Source organism: Leopardus geoffroyi, chromosome B1 (genome assembly GCF_018350155.1).
Source record: "Leopardus geoffroyi isolate Oge1 chromosome B1, O.geoffroyi_Oge1_pat1.0, whole genome shotgun sequence".
NCBI lineage: Eukaryota > Metazoa > Chordata > Mammalia > Carnivora > Felidae > Leopardus > Leopardus geoffroyi.
In genome coordinates this window covers 112,678,013-112,691,274 of record NC_059327.1, presented here as the reverse complement: position 1 = coordinate 112,691,274, position 13,262 = coordinate 112,678,013, and the positions used below count along the sequence as shown (strand labels likewise).

The following is a 13,262-nucleotide window of genomic DNA, read 5'->3' as shown; positions in this document are numbered from 1 at the left end:
ATGAAAGGAAAGTACAATGACATGACTAGTCAAACCAAAGAGATGCTATCTCTGTTTTTTTCCAACTTGAAGTATGTCCGTATTTCTGGTTCAGTATACCACATAATGATATATTTTAGTGTTGGAAAGAATATAAGAATTAATATTTTAGTTAAAATAGACAAGATACTAACTAGATCTTATTTTTAATGGACTTGTCAAAGTTAAAATGAATTTATTCTTACCAAAATATAACATTATATTTCCTTATTCTTACTGCTGTTATTTCCATGTTGAGAGTTTATGATGGGCTAGTTATTCTGATTACTTTGTTTTGTGATTTCTGACACACTTTGCCAGGTCACTTGCGATTTTAAGGAAATTCTGGATTCAAATCTGTAGCTCTTCCACTTACTAAATGCAATAACTTGGACAAATGTTTTAATATTTGTGAATCTTCATTTCCTTCGTACAATAGGAACGTCAGCACTTCACTGTCCATGGCAATGGGATAGTGCAGACCATATAAAATAAAAACCCTTTGTAAATCCAAAAGCAATATACATACATTAGTTATCACTATTTTAATGTCATCAATACTTGATTAATCTTCTTAGTGCAGTAGGTAGGTCAGGTGTTACTCTGCTTATCACAAATGTTAACTAAAAAGTAGAGCTTAAAAGGGGCTTACCCAACGTTTTACAAAACATTAGAGAATCACCAAGGATGTTCTTATCTTCAGGACTGAAGCAAATTTGCAATGTGATAGAACTGAATACTTCCCTTCCCTAACGAGAGACCCGAAGTTCTCTGGACTAGTATGAAAGATTACAACAGGGGCTTTATATTATAATTATTAAGAAACTTGATAAACAGTAAATTCTTACTCACTGTACATGGTGCTTTTATTTCAGGAATACTTCCAGAGTCAAGTGAAGCCCATTGCAGATTTTCTGGGATGGAATGATGTCGGAGACCACCTTACAAGGTTATTTCTTACATTTTTAAATTTTCACTTAATATTTGTCAGTGTATGTTAAAACATGTTAAAAAGTGCTCAAGGCCCCAGCTTTGTGTGTGTTTGTTTTTTAAGGTTACTACGTGCTTCCGTATTAGGGCTTGCATGCAAGATGGGAGATCGAGAAGCTTTGGACAATGCTACCCAATTATTTCAGCAGTGGCTGAGTGGGACTGTAAGGTGACTGTCCAGCATGTGTTCATTTCTAGAGGGCTTCAAACTTAGAAATGAAGACTTTAAACCTCTGAAACACTGTTTCTTTTTCTAGGCTTCCTGTAAACCTCAGGCTTCTGGTATATCGGTATGGAATGCAGAACTCTGGTAATGAGACTTCATGGAACTATACTCTTGATCAATACCAGAAAACTTCATTAGCTCAGGAAAAAGAAAAACTACTGTATGGATTAGCATCAGTGAAGAATGTTACTCTTCTGTCCAGGTAACTTTTTTCTTCACTTATATGAATGGCATTTGATGGCTTATGTGTCACTTTAAGATGCTAATTAAAGTAAGATACATTTCCAAGAACATCTATTAAAACATATTTTCCCAGCAAGAAACAAAATATCCATGCAAGAGTGGAATAAAGAAGTGTAACCTCACATGAAAACATGCTGGAAGTAGGCAGTTTCTAGTTGTGAGCAGTGGTTCAATATTTTCATCCAGGACCTGGGGTGTTTCTCTTTCTATTCTGCCATCCTCAATCACCATCTTATCTCAAAGTAGATGCCAATTCTCCTTCTCGCTGCCCTAAAATAGTCTATCAAGAACTTGATCGTTTTGCCAGTCCATAAAACATGATATTGATCCATTATTTTGATGGCATTGTTCTATCTGATGAGAAAATTAGCAAGTGCTTACATGCCTTACTAAGACTCTTATGAATTAGAGGATAAAAGATAAGTTACACAAAAATTCAGGACCACCACTAAAGTGCAGTTTCTGGAAGTTCACTGGTCTAGAGTATGTCAAGGTATGCCCTCTAGGTACAGCCATGGCATAAAGTTAATAAAAAATCTATTGATTTGGTCACTTAATTTATCTTGGACTTATTTGCATTATACTATAATTATAGGTAATTAATCTAAACATATAGGTTACGTTAAAAGGTTGTTTCCTACAATCTAAGGAAGAACAAATAAGATGTGACTATTATCCTCTAGAAAATAAAAGTATAAATACTTTCCCTTAATTTACGGGCTCCCTTTTTTTTTTTTTCCCCAGTGGGATAATAAGTGGGTGAAGTGCTTTTATTCAATAAATGCAGTTAATTTTTAAAAGTTAATAGCTAAAATTTGAATTGTTTTTCTCTTTGGATTTTCTTAGATATTTGGATTTTCTCAAGGACCCAAATCTTATTAAAACTCAGGATGTGTTTACAGTCATCCGATATATCTCATATAACAGCTATGGGAAGACCATGGCCTGGAATTGGATTCAACTCAACTGGGACTATCTAGTCAACAGGTGGGATAATCAGCTAATGGTCTGTTGCTCTCTTTGTTTGATATCATCTACATATTCTGTTTCTTTTTGCTGTACTTTCTCTGACATCTATACAATATCTGGAATGGCATATCATTAGAAGTAAAGAATCATGGTAGTTTCCTCCTAAGGAAGCAATATACTAGTTAATTTTAGGCCTAATTCCTTTTCTGGAAGTTATTGTTTTAACTGATCTACAGAGTTCTGAAATCTGGAGAGATGCCTAAATTGCATTATTTTTAGTTTGGTTAAAATAAGTTAATATAAATCTCCCTGTTGTGTTAGCACTTAGTATAATTGCAGACACATATTTATTCTCGATTAATATTTAATGAAAACGAAGTGAGAACTTCTGGACCTAGGTTCACATTGTAGCTCTATATCTTACTGAGCTTATATGGATGATAATTTTTATCCCCCCTGACCAGATAATTAAACTTTAGGTATTTTGAAAACTTCTTAAAAAGGGACCTATATTTCCCAGGCAATAGCAATCATAAGATGGGAAATAGAAAGGACAAGAGAACAAGTCAAACTAAAGGGATGCTTTCCCAAATTTATTTCTTCAGCCCCATGTAGAAGAAATGTTGCCATTCTTGGTGCTAATCTTCTAAATTTAATGCTTACTCCCATTAAAAAATAGATCCCAAATAAATGTGCAAACATTGACCAAAAGACCTTTACTGTGTGCAATCCCCTCGGTGGGAAATAGGCCGTTATCCTCTCCTAATCTCTCCTGTTTTCCCATCAGCACTACCTAGCTGACAATGACTTATCAGAGATACTAACTATGAAGAAAATTTTCTGTTTTCTTTTTTACCCCATCATTCATCAGACTGCCATTAGGTTCATTCACATTTCTTATCCTTCTGAGATCCAGATTGTATCTGTATGTTTCAGCCCCAATACCCTACATTGCTTTTGCCTATTTGTGATGAATTTTTCCCCTTTCTGTTCTTGTAATTATTGAATGAAACTGCTCCATCTCTATGAAGTTTGACTGGTGTGTGTGCGTGTGCGTGTGCGTGTGTGTGTGTGTGTGTGTGTGTGTATGTGTGTGATGCCTGTCCATCTGTGTATAACCATTTCAATGAAAGGCATGATGGAATTAATAAATCTACCTATTGGGAACATGTTGTTATCTGGAGATAACACTTCATATTATGCAAGCTGGTACCTTCCATTTGCTTACTATATGCCTAGTGACATGTACTGAGTTTTTTGTTTTAATCAAAAAGACCGTAAGTCATTTTTTTTTTTTTTGGCATTTGCTGCAAGAAACCTATGCAGATAAAGAGTGCTTACTTTTGAATTATTATAAAAAAATAAATAATGTTCCATTTTGCATAATAAAGTGGCCATTCCCTTATTGTTTATTAAATATAATACTTCTCAAGGCCTATTTGAATAGTTCTAGTGTGATTGATTTCAAATAATGCATATTTCATTTAAAAAATTAGTTCACTGTCATTCCTCTTAATAATTAAGAACTAGAAAAAGACAGGTGTTACTTTGTCATAAAAGTCATAACCGTCTGGTCCTAAAGTAAATCAGACCTAATCCTGAAATTAAAAAAAAATGATAAACTATTTCCAGTGCTACTTCCAAAACCCTTGCCCAGGGCTTTTAAAATTTCTTCATAGTCTAATGATCTAATTCTCATGAGGCATTATTTCACATAGACTCAAACATAAAATTATATTACAATCACATGGTGAACACAAAAATAACGCCCAATATTAATTATGGTTAGTTTGAATAAATAGAATTTTCCCACTAAAATTGGATAGGATAAATTAAACAAAAATGAGCAAGCTATATACAAATATGTTCAAACTTGAATATTTTCCAGAATTCGAATGAGTGGTTTTCCTGCCTAGGATCCTGAACAACTTATTGTCATCCTAAAATAAATAAGCTGCTTTTTTATAAAGGGTTTGTCATATGACTTTTATGACAACTGATGGCCACATCACTAATGCCCTTTCTAGTTTGAGACTTAACCAAAAAGTTCCCAGGATACTTCAGCAATTATTCTTTGATTTTGTTTATCCCAGTAAGGTCTTAGATGAAACTGTGAAGGGGAATGAACTTAGTAAGTCAGTAGTGTGGTGTGTTAGAGTTTGATTTTAATTTATGACTATGGATGAAAATCAAGTCAGTAGAGACATAATTGTAACTATTTAAAGACTGCCTCAAACAAAAAAATTAATTAGAATTTAATCAAAAGTTTTATGAGCATGAAATAATTTCTTTTGGATTATATGATAAAACTTATGTAAATATTAAATCCAAGAAGAGGATTGTTACATAATATTATTTTTAAAATATTTAAGATAAATCTTTATTTTAGTTTTAAAAGTAATTAATAGGATAAATATACAGCATATTTCCCTTTAAATGCTACAGGCTATGTGATGTTGGTTTACTGGTATAAACATATTTTGTTCTGACATTTTTAGTATTTATACAAGTAGTTTCAGTCTTTACTCAATCTCTCCATTGCTAGTTCCCCAAAATATTCTTTAATTTATAGTCACTAAGAACAAAGCAGAAGAGGAATATTATAGAAGTTATAGAAAGTCACTGAGAAAAATTGTGTTCTTACCTCTAATTAACAGACTTTCTTTGAATCTATAGAATATCATTACAGCAACTTAGTGTGATTCTCCTTTTTTATTTTTATCATTTTTATTTTTGTGTGTGATTCTCCTTTTTTAAATCCCCATTTTCTTATTATAAAATGAGTATGTATTTTATTGCACAAAATACAGATAAGCAAAAATAAGGATGCAAAAATTACTCATAATTCTACCATTTAGAAATAACTCTTAGAGTCACACCACTGTTTCCTTGAGATATTTTCCTATGGCTGTTTATTTATATAAAAGGAATCATATTATACATATGATTTTATAACCTGCTGTTTCCCCTGCATCATCCTATATCATGGATGTCTTTTCATGTCTTTAAGTATGCTTCTTCAATGTTATTTCTAATGCTCAGTCATATTTCAATGTGTAGATACATCTTAGTTTATTTGGCCAATCTCCATATGTTGGATCATAAAATTGTTCCAAACTTTGTGATGAATGTGGCAGAACTGTCACCCAGAAAAAAAAATTACTCCTATCCTTGCTAATTGAGTATATAAAAACTGATATCTCATTTTAAATATAATTCTTTCACCCAGTAAATATTGTGTAACATCCATTATGTGCTAGGCACTGTGCCTGGCATTGAAGATATGACAGTAGAAACAAACCTGGTTCTCTGTCCTCATGGAGCTGAGAATCTGGTGATGGAGTCCAATATTAATTAAAGAACCACACTAATACATGTATACTTAAACCTGTAATAACTACAAATAGAAGAGGTTCTATGTACACTGAAAGAATGTAAAAGGGAAACTGACCAAGTCAGGAGAAGTTGGACTTTAAGGGCTTCCCCAAGGAAGTGACAATTGAGCTGAATTCTAAAGGAAAAGTGGGAGTGACTTATGTGAACAGGAGGTGAAGCACTCTTGGCTGAATGCCTACTATCAGAAAAGTAAAAAGATAATGGCCAACCTTTGCAGGGTCAGGTTAGTATTTGGGCTGTTGTTATAAGAGCAATGATAAGCCACTAAAGGGTTTTAAGTAAGAAAGTGAAATGATTGATTTTACTTTAAAAAGAAAGCTCTGGTAGTAAGTCACAGACCTAGATAGGGGCCAGAGTGGATTTGAGAGAAGCAGTCAGAGAGCTACTAGAACAGTCCCAGCAAAAGATAGTGGCAGATTGGACGATGGATGTAATGATGGAGATGAAGAGATAGGAACAACATTTAGAACTTGGTGAATTAGAAACAGGACCGTCGTGAGGAGACAAGGATAGTGCCTAGATTTCTAGAAAACATAAGGCTTGTAGAAGGAGAACAATGGCTTCAGTTTGCTATTTATGATGCCTGTGAGTCTCTTTTGAGATGTTGAAGTAGAGATGGTTTCAAGGAAGTTATAGTCCCTTGTCAAATGCTTAAATATTTAAGTTTAAAGTAAATCCAAGGTCAAAAAATGCCCATTATATTTACTGGCATAAGAGCTATTAGTAACTCTAGAGATCTAGTTTCTTAGTGGAGTGATGGGGGCAGAACCTAAATTGAAGCAAGTTAATAAAACAGTCAGTGGTGAAAAAATGAAGACAAGAAATGTAGAGGACTCTGAAAAGTTTGACTCTGGGGGGCGCCTGGGTGGCCTAGTCAGTTAAGCGTCTGACTTTGGCTCAAGTCATGATCTCACAGTTCACAGGTTCAAACCTTGCATCGGGCTCTGTGCTGATAACTCGGAAGCTGGAGCCTGCTTCAGATTCTGTGTCTCCCTCTCTCTCTGCCCCTCCCCCATTCACACTCTGTCTCTCTCTGTCTCTCAAAAATAAATAGACATTAAAAAATTTATCAAAAATAACAATAAATTCTTTAAAAAAATAAGTTAACTCTGGATGTCAAGGTGAGAAAAAATATATTAAGAGAGAGATGCCAGATCAAGGAACAGGAGTGTTTTCTTTATTTATGTGGAAGATCATTTTAATATGTTTAATATATTTTAAAGCTGATGAGAAAGACCCAGTGAAGAATGAGAGCTTTAACATGTAGTACAGAAAAGATTCTTTAAAATTTTTTTCTAACGTTTATTTATTTTTGAGACAGAGAGAGACAGAGCATGAACAGGGGAGGGCCAGAGAGAGAGGGAGACACAGAATCTGAAACAGGCTCCAGGCTCTGAGCTGTCAGCACAGAGCCCGACGTGGGGCTCGAACTCACGGACCGCGAGATCATGACCTGAGCCGAAGTCGGACGCTTAACTGACTGAGCCACCCAGGCGCCCCCAGAAAAGATTCTTTCAAAAATAAAGTTTTTAAGTGAAGAGAAGTCGGAGCCAATGCACAGATGATAGAAGAAAACTAGGTATCTTTGTATATTTGCAAACTAAAAGATGTAGGAGTTACTATATATTTTCTCTGTGGATTAGAAGACAAGGTCGTCTTTGTTGGAGAGGGAGGAAAGCAGGAGAATGTCTGGAGGTTGGAAGAGAGTGACAACACTTGAAAAAAGTAATTCAAGGATAAAGAGAATGAATTGACCAGGGTAATGTAGGAGGACTGTCAATGTGGAGGGTCCATTTAAGATTGATATTCATGAATTTTTAGTGAAACATTATGAAGAAAGGTGGGTGACTGTCCTTGACAGATTAGCCACCTGGTGCAAACACAGAGGAAATGGGCAGTTGATTTTCTCCAAAACTGGATTTCTGCTGGAAACAAATTATTAAACTATAAGGGAGTTTAGGGCTTAGGAAAAAAAAATGTTGTTGAAAATGGTAGACCAAGGAATCAAAACTATATAAGAAAATAAGTGCAAGGAAAAGGAAGATCTGATGGTCTGGTGGCACTGGACCTGGTACACTGACAATGGTTAGTTATTAGAATATTTCATGTTTTTTCCCATTGGCATATTTTGTCTTTATGTTTCTTCTGCAAACTGTGGATTCATTTCCTTGATAATTTCACGTTGGTATATTTCTCCCTTTTATCAATTTATATAGTGAAATGTATTTGTATAGTGAAGAACTGTATAGTGAAATATTTACATAGTGAAAATATTTGCTCTTTTCACATCAAAACAACAAATTTTGACTTAATTTTATGAGGTTGAATTTTAGTATAAACAATTTTTAAGATGTGTGTAATAATCTTAGTTTTTATCTCCATGGTTTCTGCTTCTGTTATGTGATAATTTTTAAGTGTAGAATTTCTCCTACCATTTGTTTACCTCTCTATATAGTGATATATTTTCTTTTATTCTTCTCTGGCATTCCAGTGGTTCAAAGTTAATACATAATTCTTGTGGTTGTTTTTCTTACACTGTGACTAGTTGTGATGAGATTTTTACCTGTATCATAATTATTCATATTACGGTCTGTAAGGAAATTTCTGATCCTTGCTCTTTAAGAGAAAAAGTGCAAAAGGGAAAGGAATCGAGTATCATCTCTAAAATCCTATCTTTGCACTTAGCTGTAAGTGTCTTTGCTTAGTCTAATATAGATCATATAGGCTAATATAGACCAATATGGTATGCAAGTAGCTAATAGAGCTTTTTGAAAGAAGAATGAATAGCTTATATTCAAATTTCTGCACCTGCGGGAAGATGCACGGAGTATTTGTCAGAATCAAGGTGACTAGAGCTACCCTGCTGTATCGAAAATACAGACATGCAGCAGCTTAAAGGATATGCGTAATTATTTCTCACTCACGTTAGTCTGCTGAAGTGAGCATTCTAAGTTGTTGAAGTAGTTCTACTCTATGAGACATAGGACCTTATCCGATTGGTGTGGTTGAAGGTTGGAGGGAGGGGAGAAAAAGAAGTCCAAGGCAAGCGATTTTCCTTTACCGAAGCCAGGAGGCAGTGGTTGAAGATACCGCTTCGGCTCATGTTCCACTGATACGAACTGAGCCACCCATCTGCACCTCGCTATGAGGGAGGCTGACAAATGTAATCTCTATCTGGGTTCTCACAGTGCAGGAAAGAAGAACAGATTTGGGGAATACAGCAAGCAGTCTACCACATCCGGGATAGTGTTGTGGATCTGTCTACAAAAAAAGTGAAGGATTTACTAAGAATGTTTCCTGAATAGAAATATTAAATTAAATGTGTTTCTATGTTTTACTTACTCTGCAAATTACTTTAACACACACACACGCACACACACACACACACAAATCAAAAGCAGATGTCTACATCTAGAGAAATGAGTTAAAGTTCTAGGCACTTATATTCCCTTTTACTTCCTTAAACTTCTCTTTAGATATACACTCAATGACAGAAACCTTGGCAGAATTGTCACCATAGCAGAACCATTCAACACCGAACTGCAGCTCTGGCAGGTATGAACATAAATCCCTCTGGACTTGTCCAGGAAGAAAGAATTTAACTGTTTTCTTTGTTTCAAACAGAAATGGCATTTTCTCTATTCGGGTGGCAGAAGACAGGGAGAAAGAAATAATTCTTATATCTAATTAAATGTGTACCTATTTTTTCCTAAACTGAAAAACATTCAAATAATCAAGAAACAAAGTTTAAAAGTGGAGAAAGCTGAGGCCTTGGGAGGCTTAGAAGGCTACCTTTTGGCTTACCAAAGCTTGGATAGTATGTGTCCCCCGGTAAATGTAGCCTGGAATAAGATGGTCAAGATTTGATTCCTCTTAAAATTCATAGTTTTGGAATTAAATTTTTTTAAATGTTTATTTATTTTTTAGAGAGGGAGAGAATGTGTGTGAGTGGGGGAGGGCCAGAGAGAGAGGGAGACACAGAACCTGAAGCAGGCTCCAGGCTGTCAGCACAGAGCCCAACATGGGGCTTGAACCCACAAACCATGAGATCATGACCTGAGCTGAAGTCCAACACTTCACTGACTGAGCCACCCAGGCACCCCTTTATAGTTTTGGAATTTAAAGACTTTTTAGGTTTCAAATTATCTCAGTTCCCAGAAGGAAAAACATTTATTAATGTTGGACAAATAGAGATCATATGAATTTTCAGTATCTGCATATTATATGTTGGAATGATAATATTCTGTGTATTAAGAAACAAAATTCAGGCACCTGGGTGGCTTAGTCAGTTGGGTGTCCAGCTCTTGATTTCGGCTTAGGTCATGATCTCATGGTTCATGGACCAGTGCAGAGCCTGCTCCCTCTCTCTCTGCACCTTCCCCACCTCAAAAACTAATTAGTTAATTAATTAATTAATTTAGAAAGAAACAAAAGAATTCTCATTTTTGTAAGTAGCAAACAACACTATAATTGAATTTGGGGAAAGACTTTGGAAGGAAGAGGAAAAATAGAACGAAGGTTAAAAGAGATGTTATTGGAAGTCCTTAATAAGTGAATTGAGAGTATATTAACATATTCCAGACTCCTGAAGTGAAAGGCTAATAAGGAAAGCCATCATTCCACAGACCAGGTTTTCCAGGGAATGCCTGGGGAATGCATAGGAAAGAGAGAAAGCCCCAGAAGCACAGCAGGCCATGCCAGCAATTTAGTGTGCTTCTCCTTCTCCAATATGGCAGAGCCTCCTTTGACTTGACATGGTGCCAGAAGTCCAGTAATGACTGCTAATGTAAGAGACGGGCTTAATCTAAACGATGCACCAAGACTGTACCTCGGTGTTATACAATAAGAATGAATTTCCAGGGAAGAAAGAAACCAATCCAGTTTGTAAGTAAAAGTCTTGAAGACTAGTTGGGCTTAAAATGACTTTCTTCATTATTTCCCTTTCTTTTCTAGATGGAAAGCTTTTTCAAAAAATATCCAGAAGCTGGAGCAGGAGAAAAACCTAGGCAGCAAGTGCTGGAAACAGTGAAGAACAATATTGAGTGGTTAAAACAAAATAGAAACACCATAAGACAATGGTTTTTGGATTTACCTAAGAATGGTTGATGTGTTCAAATATCATGTTTTAATTTTGTGAATCTGTTGTTTTTCCTGTTAAACATTTGGTGGCCTAATTTAGAAGCACCATGGAGGGAGTCTTATACCCAGATACTGCTTTTGCTAAGTAGTGTGTTTATATGTCTTGCAAAACTTTTAAATTGTTCTTCTTTGTGTATGAAGGAAGATACTAATAGAGTAGTTAATGTACTCAGGGATTTCTTCTAAGTGTACTTCATAGGAGATTCTTTGCAAACTGAAGAGAATTTAATAGCCATTTTAATGTCTTTAAATATCATTCTTTATATCTTAAATCTGTGAAAATAGAACAATTTGGTCTTAGCTTTACATTTTTAGTACCAAAGAAACACCACTTAATCTTCTCTCTTGATTGATTTTTAAAGTTTAAATACCAGTACTTGAGGGACCAAAATTACCATCTTAATCTTTATTTTATTATTCAGAATTACACATATCTAATATCATTATATTCACATGTGTCCTACTCCTTTAAATCCTAAAAAGTAACCCAGGTTTAAATTTTACTCAAGGATTGCATGAATTAGCCAAATAAATGGCTTTTGCCTTCACTATAAAATCAACAAGTGAACTCTCTTTGCCTTTCTAAAATAAATCTGAATGATTAACTTGAAAAAATATATTGTTTTCCAGTGTCACTTTACTCTCGAATAATAATGACTGTAGCGTTCCCCAAATAATTTAGCATGAGGCAAATATGATTCAAGAACCTAGCCTTTTTCATGCTTGGTACTCTGTCATCCTGTTCCATTCCCTACAAAGCTCCTTCAAATATGCTATGAAATTAGAGGGAAGATAGTGCTTAACTTTGCTCCATGGATTTTAGAGGAAAAAGGCTAAATAATTGGAAACTGGTCAGGAAAGAGAGAAGGCTGATTATTCCATAAAACTAAATGGAATTAGAATTTAGCTTTGATCTAACCTAGCAATCTAAGTGTGAAAATGAGGAAACCCATGTATGTCTCCAGCATGACTCTGCATATCTGAGGATATTTCTTCTTACAGACAACTTTTATGTATAAGCCCTTAGATCCTAATCCATACAGAATAGCACCGATCAAATTTATGTTCGTGACTTGATTAAAGACATCAATTTTGTAGAAGCCGGTGGCAAGAATATGTTTAATATGGCACTTGGTGCCTAGTGGACCCACAATGTAAGTCCAATAGGCAGAAAAGAAGGTAAATGACTATGTTCCAGTCTGCTATATCTAGAAAATCTAAATTTATTTGGGACCTTCAGAAGTATAAAATAATTTAAGATTGGTCTGATGATAATTCAAGCATATAAGAACAATGAAAATCTTAGCTTTGACTTTACTTACATAATAATGTGTCTCCATTAATACTCCCAAATTTTGTAAACTTTCCTACTGCTCTTTCATAATTATTGCTTCTCAATCTACGCAGCTAAACTGGCAAATTCAAATGTGGACTGGGGGAAAAAAGATTAAAAAAAAAAAAAGAAATTTCCAGACCAGAACTTTAAAAATATTTGAAGAAGAAGAAAAGAAGAAAAGACACATTAACACCATAAATCATCAGGAAAGTCCCACTATCCTCATGAGGCTTAACACCCTAACTTCAGATTAATCATAATCAAAACCAGCAGTTCAAGTCTATGTATTGTTTCAAGTGGACAAATAAGGAGTGGAATGGTTTATCCTCCTGCTTTATGTAATAAATAATTTTTTAAAGAAAAATGTAAGTTGGAGGGCGATGGTAAATAAAGAAATGCCAACTTGCCTACAAGTTATTCCATGTCCTTCCACTTTAAGCACCACAATGGAGAATCAATTGCTTAGCTTTCTTTACCCCACATGAAAAAGAAATGTGTACACCTCTGTCATAATAACTCCACTAGCCCTTTGGGCCCTTCCAATAAGCATCTGGTTTTTAAAAGGCTGACGACCGATAGACCTATGCCAAGAACAATTTACTACTCTGCTTGCTTGGTTTGTCATGATTTTCACAAGGGAGGAAAATTAGTATGTTGTTTCCAAAATTAAAACACAGTAAACCATCAACTTTAAAAAATTAACTGGAAGAAATGATCGGCAAGGTCATGTAGCAAGGGGCAGGGCCGGTATTAGTACCTTTGACCTAGGCAGTCTACTGTATCCCAGATCACTGCTATGTACCCACATGAATATAAACTAGGAATTCAAATAATAAACATAAAAGTGATAGATGGAGAAGGCCTGGGAAGCAGAGATATACAGCTAGGTTGATGGCAATGGTATTCCTGTAGTTTACCCTCCATGTTGGTAAAGTGTAAGTCGAA

The 13,262-nt window shown here is 35.1% G+C and overlaps 1 protein-coding gene across 1 annotated transcript in view; it reads left to right on the top strand.

Moving 5' to 3' along the window:
- LOC123593820 (glutamyl aminopeptidase) overlaps positions 1–12,727 on the top strand; it is an 84,963-nt gene extending 72,236 nt beyond the window's left edge. The window contains exons 15-20 of the mRNA XM_045470347.1: positions 894–967; positions 1,073–1,177; positions 1,266–1,436; positions 2,324–2,464; positions 9,319–9,397; positions 10,796–12,727. Coding sequence (XP_045326303.1) covers positions 894–967; positions 1,073–1,177; positions 1,266–1,436; positions 2,324–2,464; positions 9,319–9,397; positions 10,796–10,948 — 723 coding nt within the window. The 3' untranslated portion in view covers positions 10,949–12,727. The remainder of the gene's footprint in view (positions 1–893; positions 968–1,072; positions 1,178–1,265; positions 1,437–2,323; positions 2,465–9,318; positions 9,398–10,795) is intronic.
- Positions 12,728–13,262: the final 535 nt, after the last annotated feature.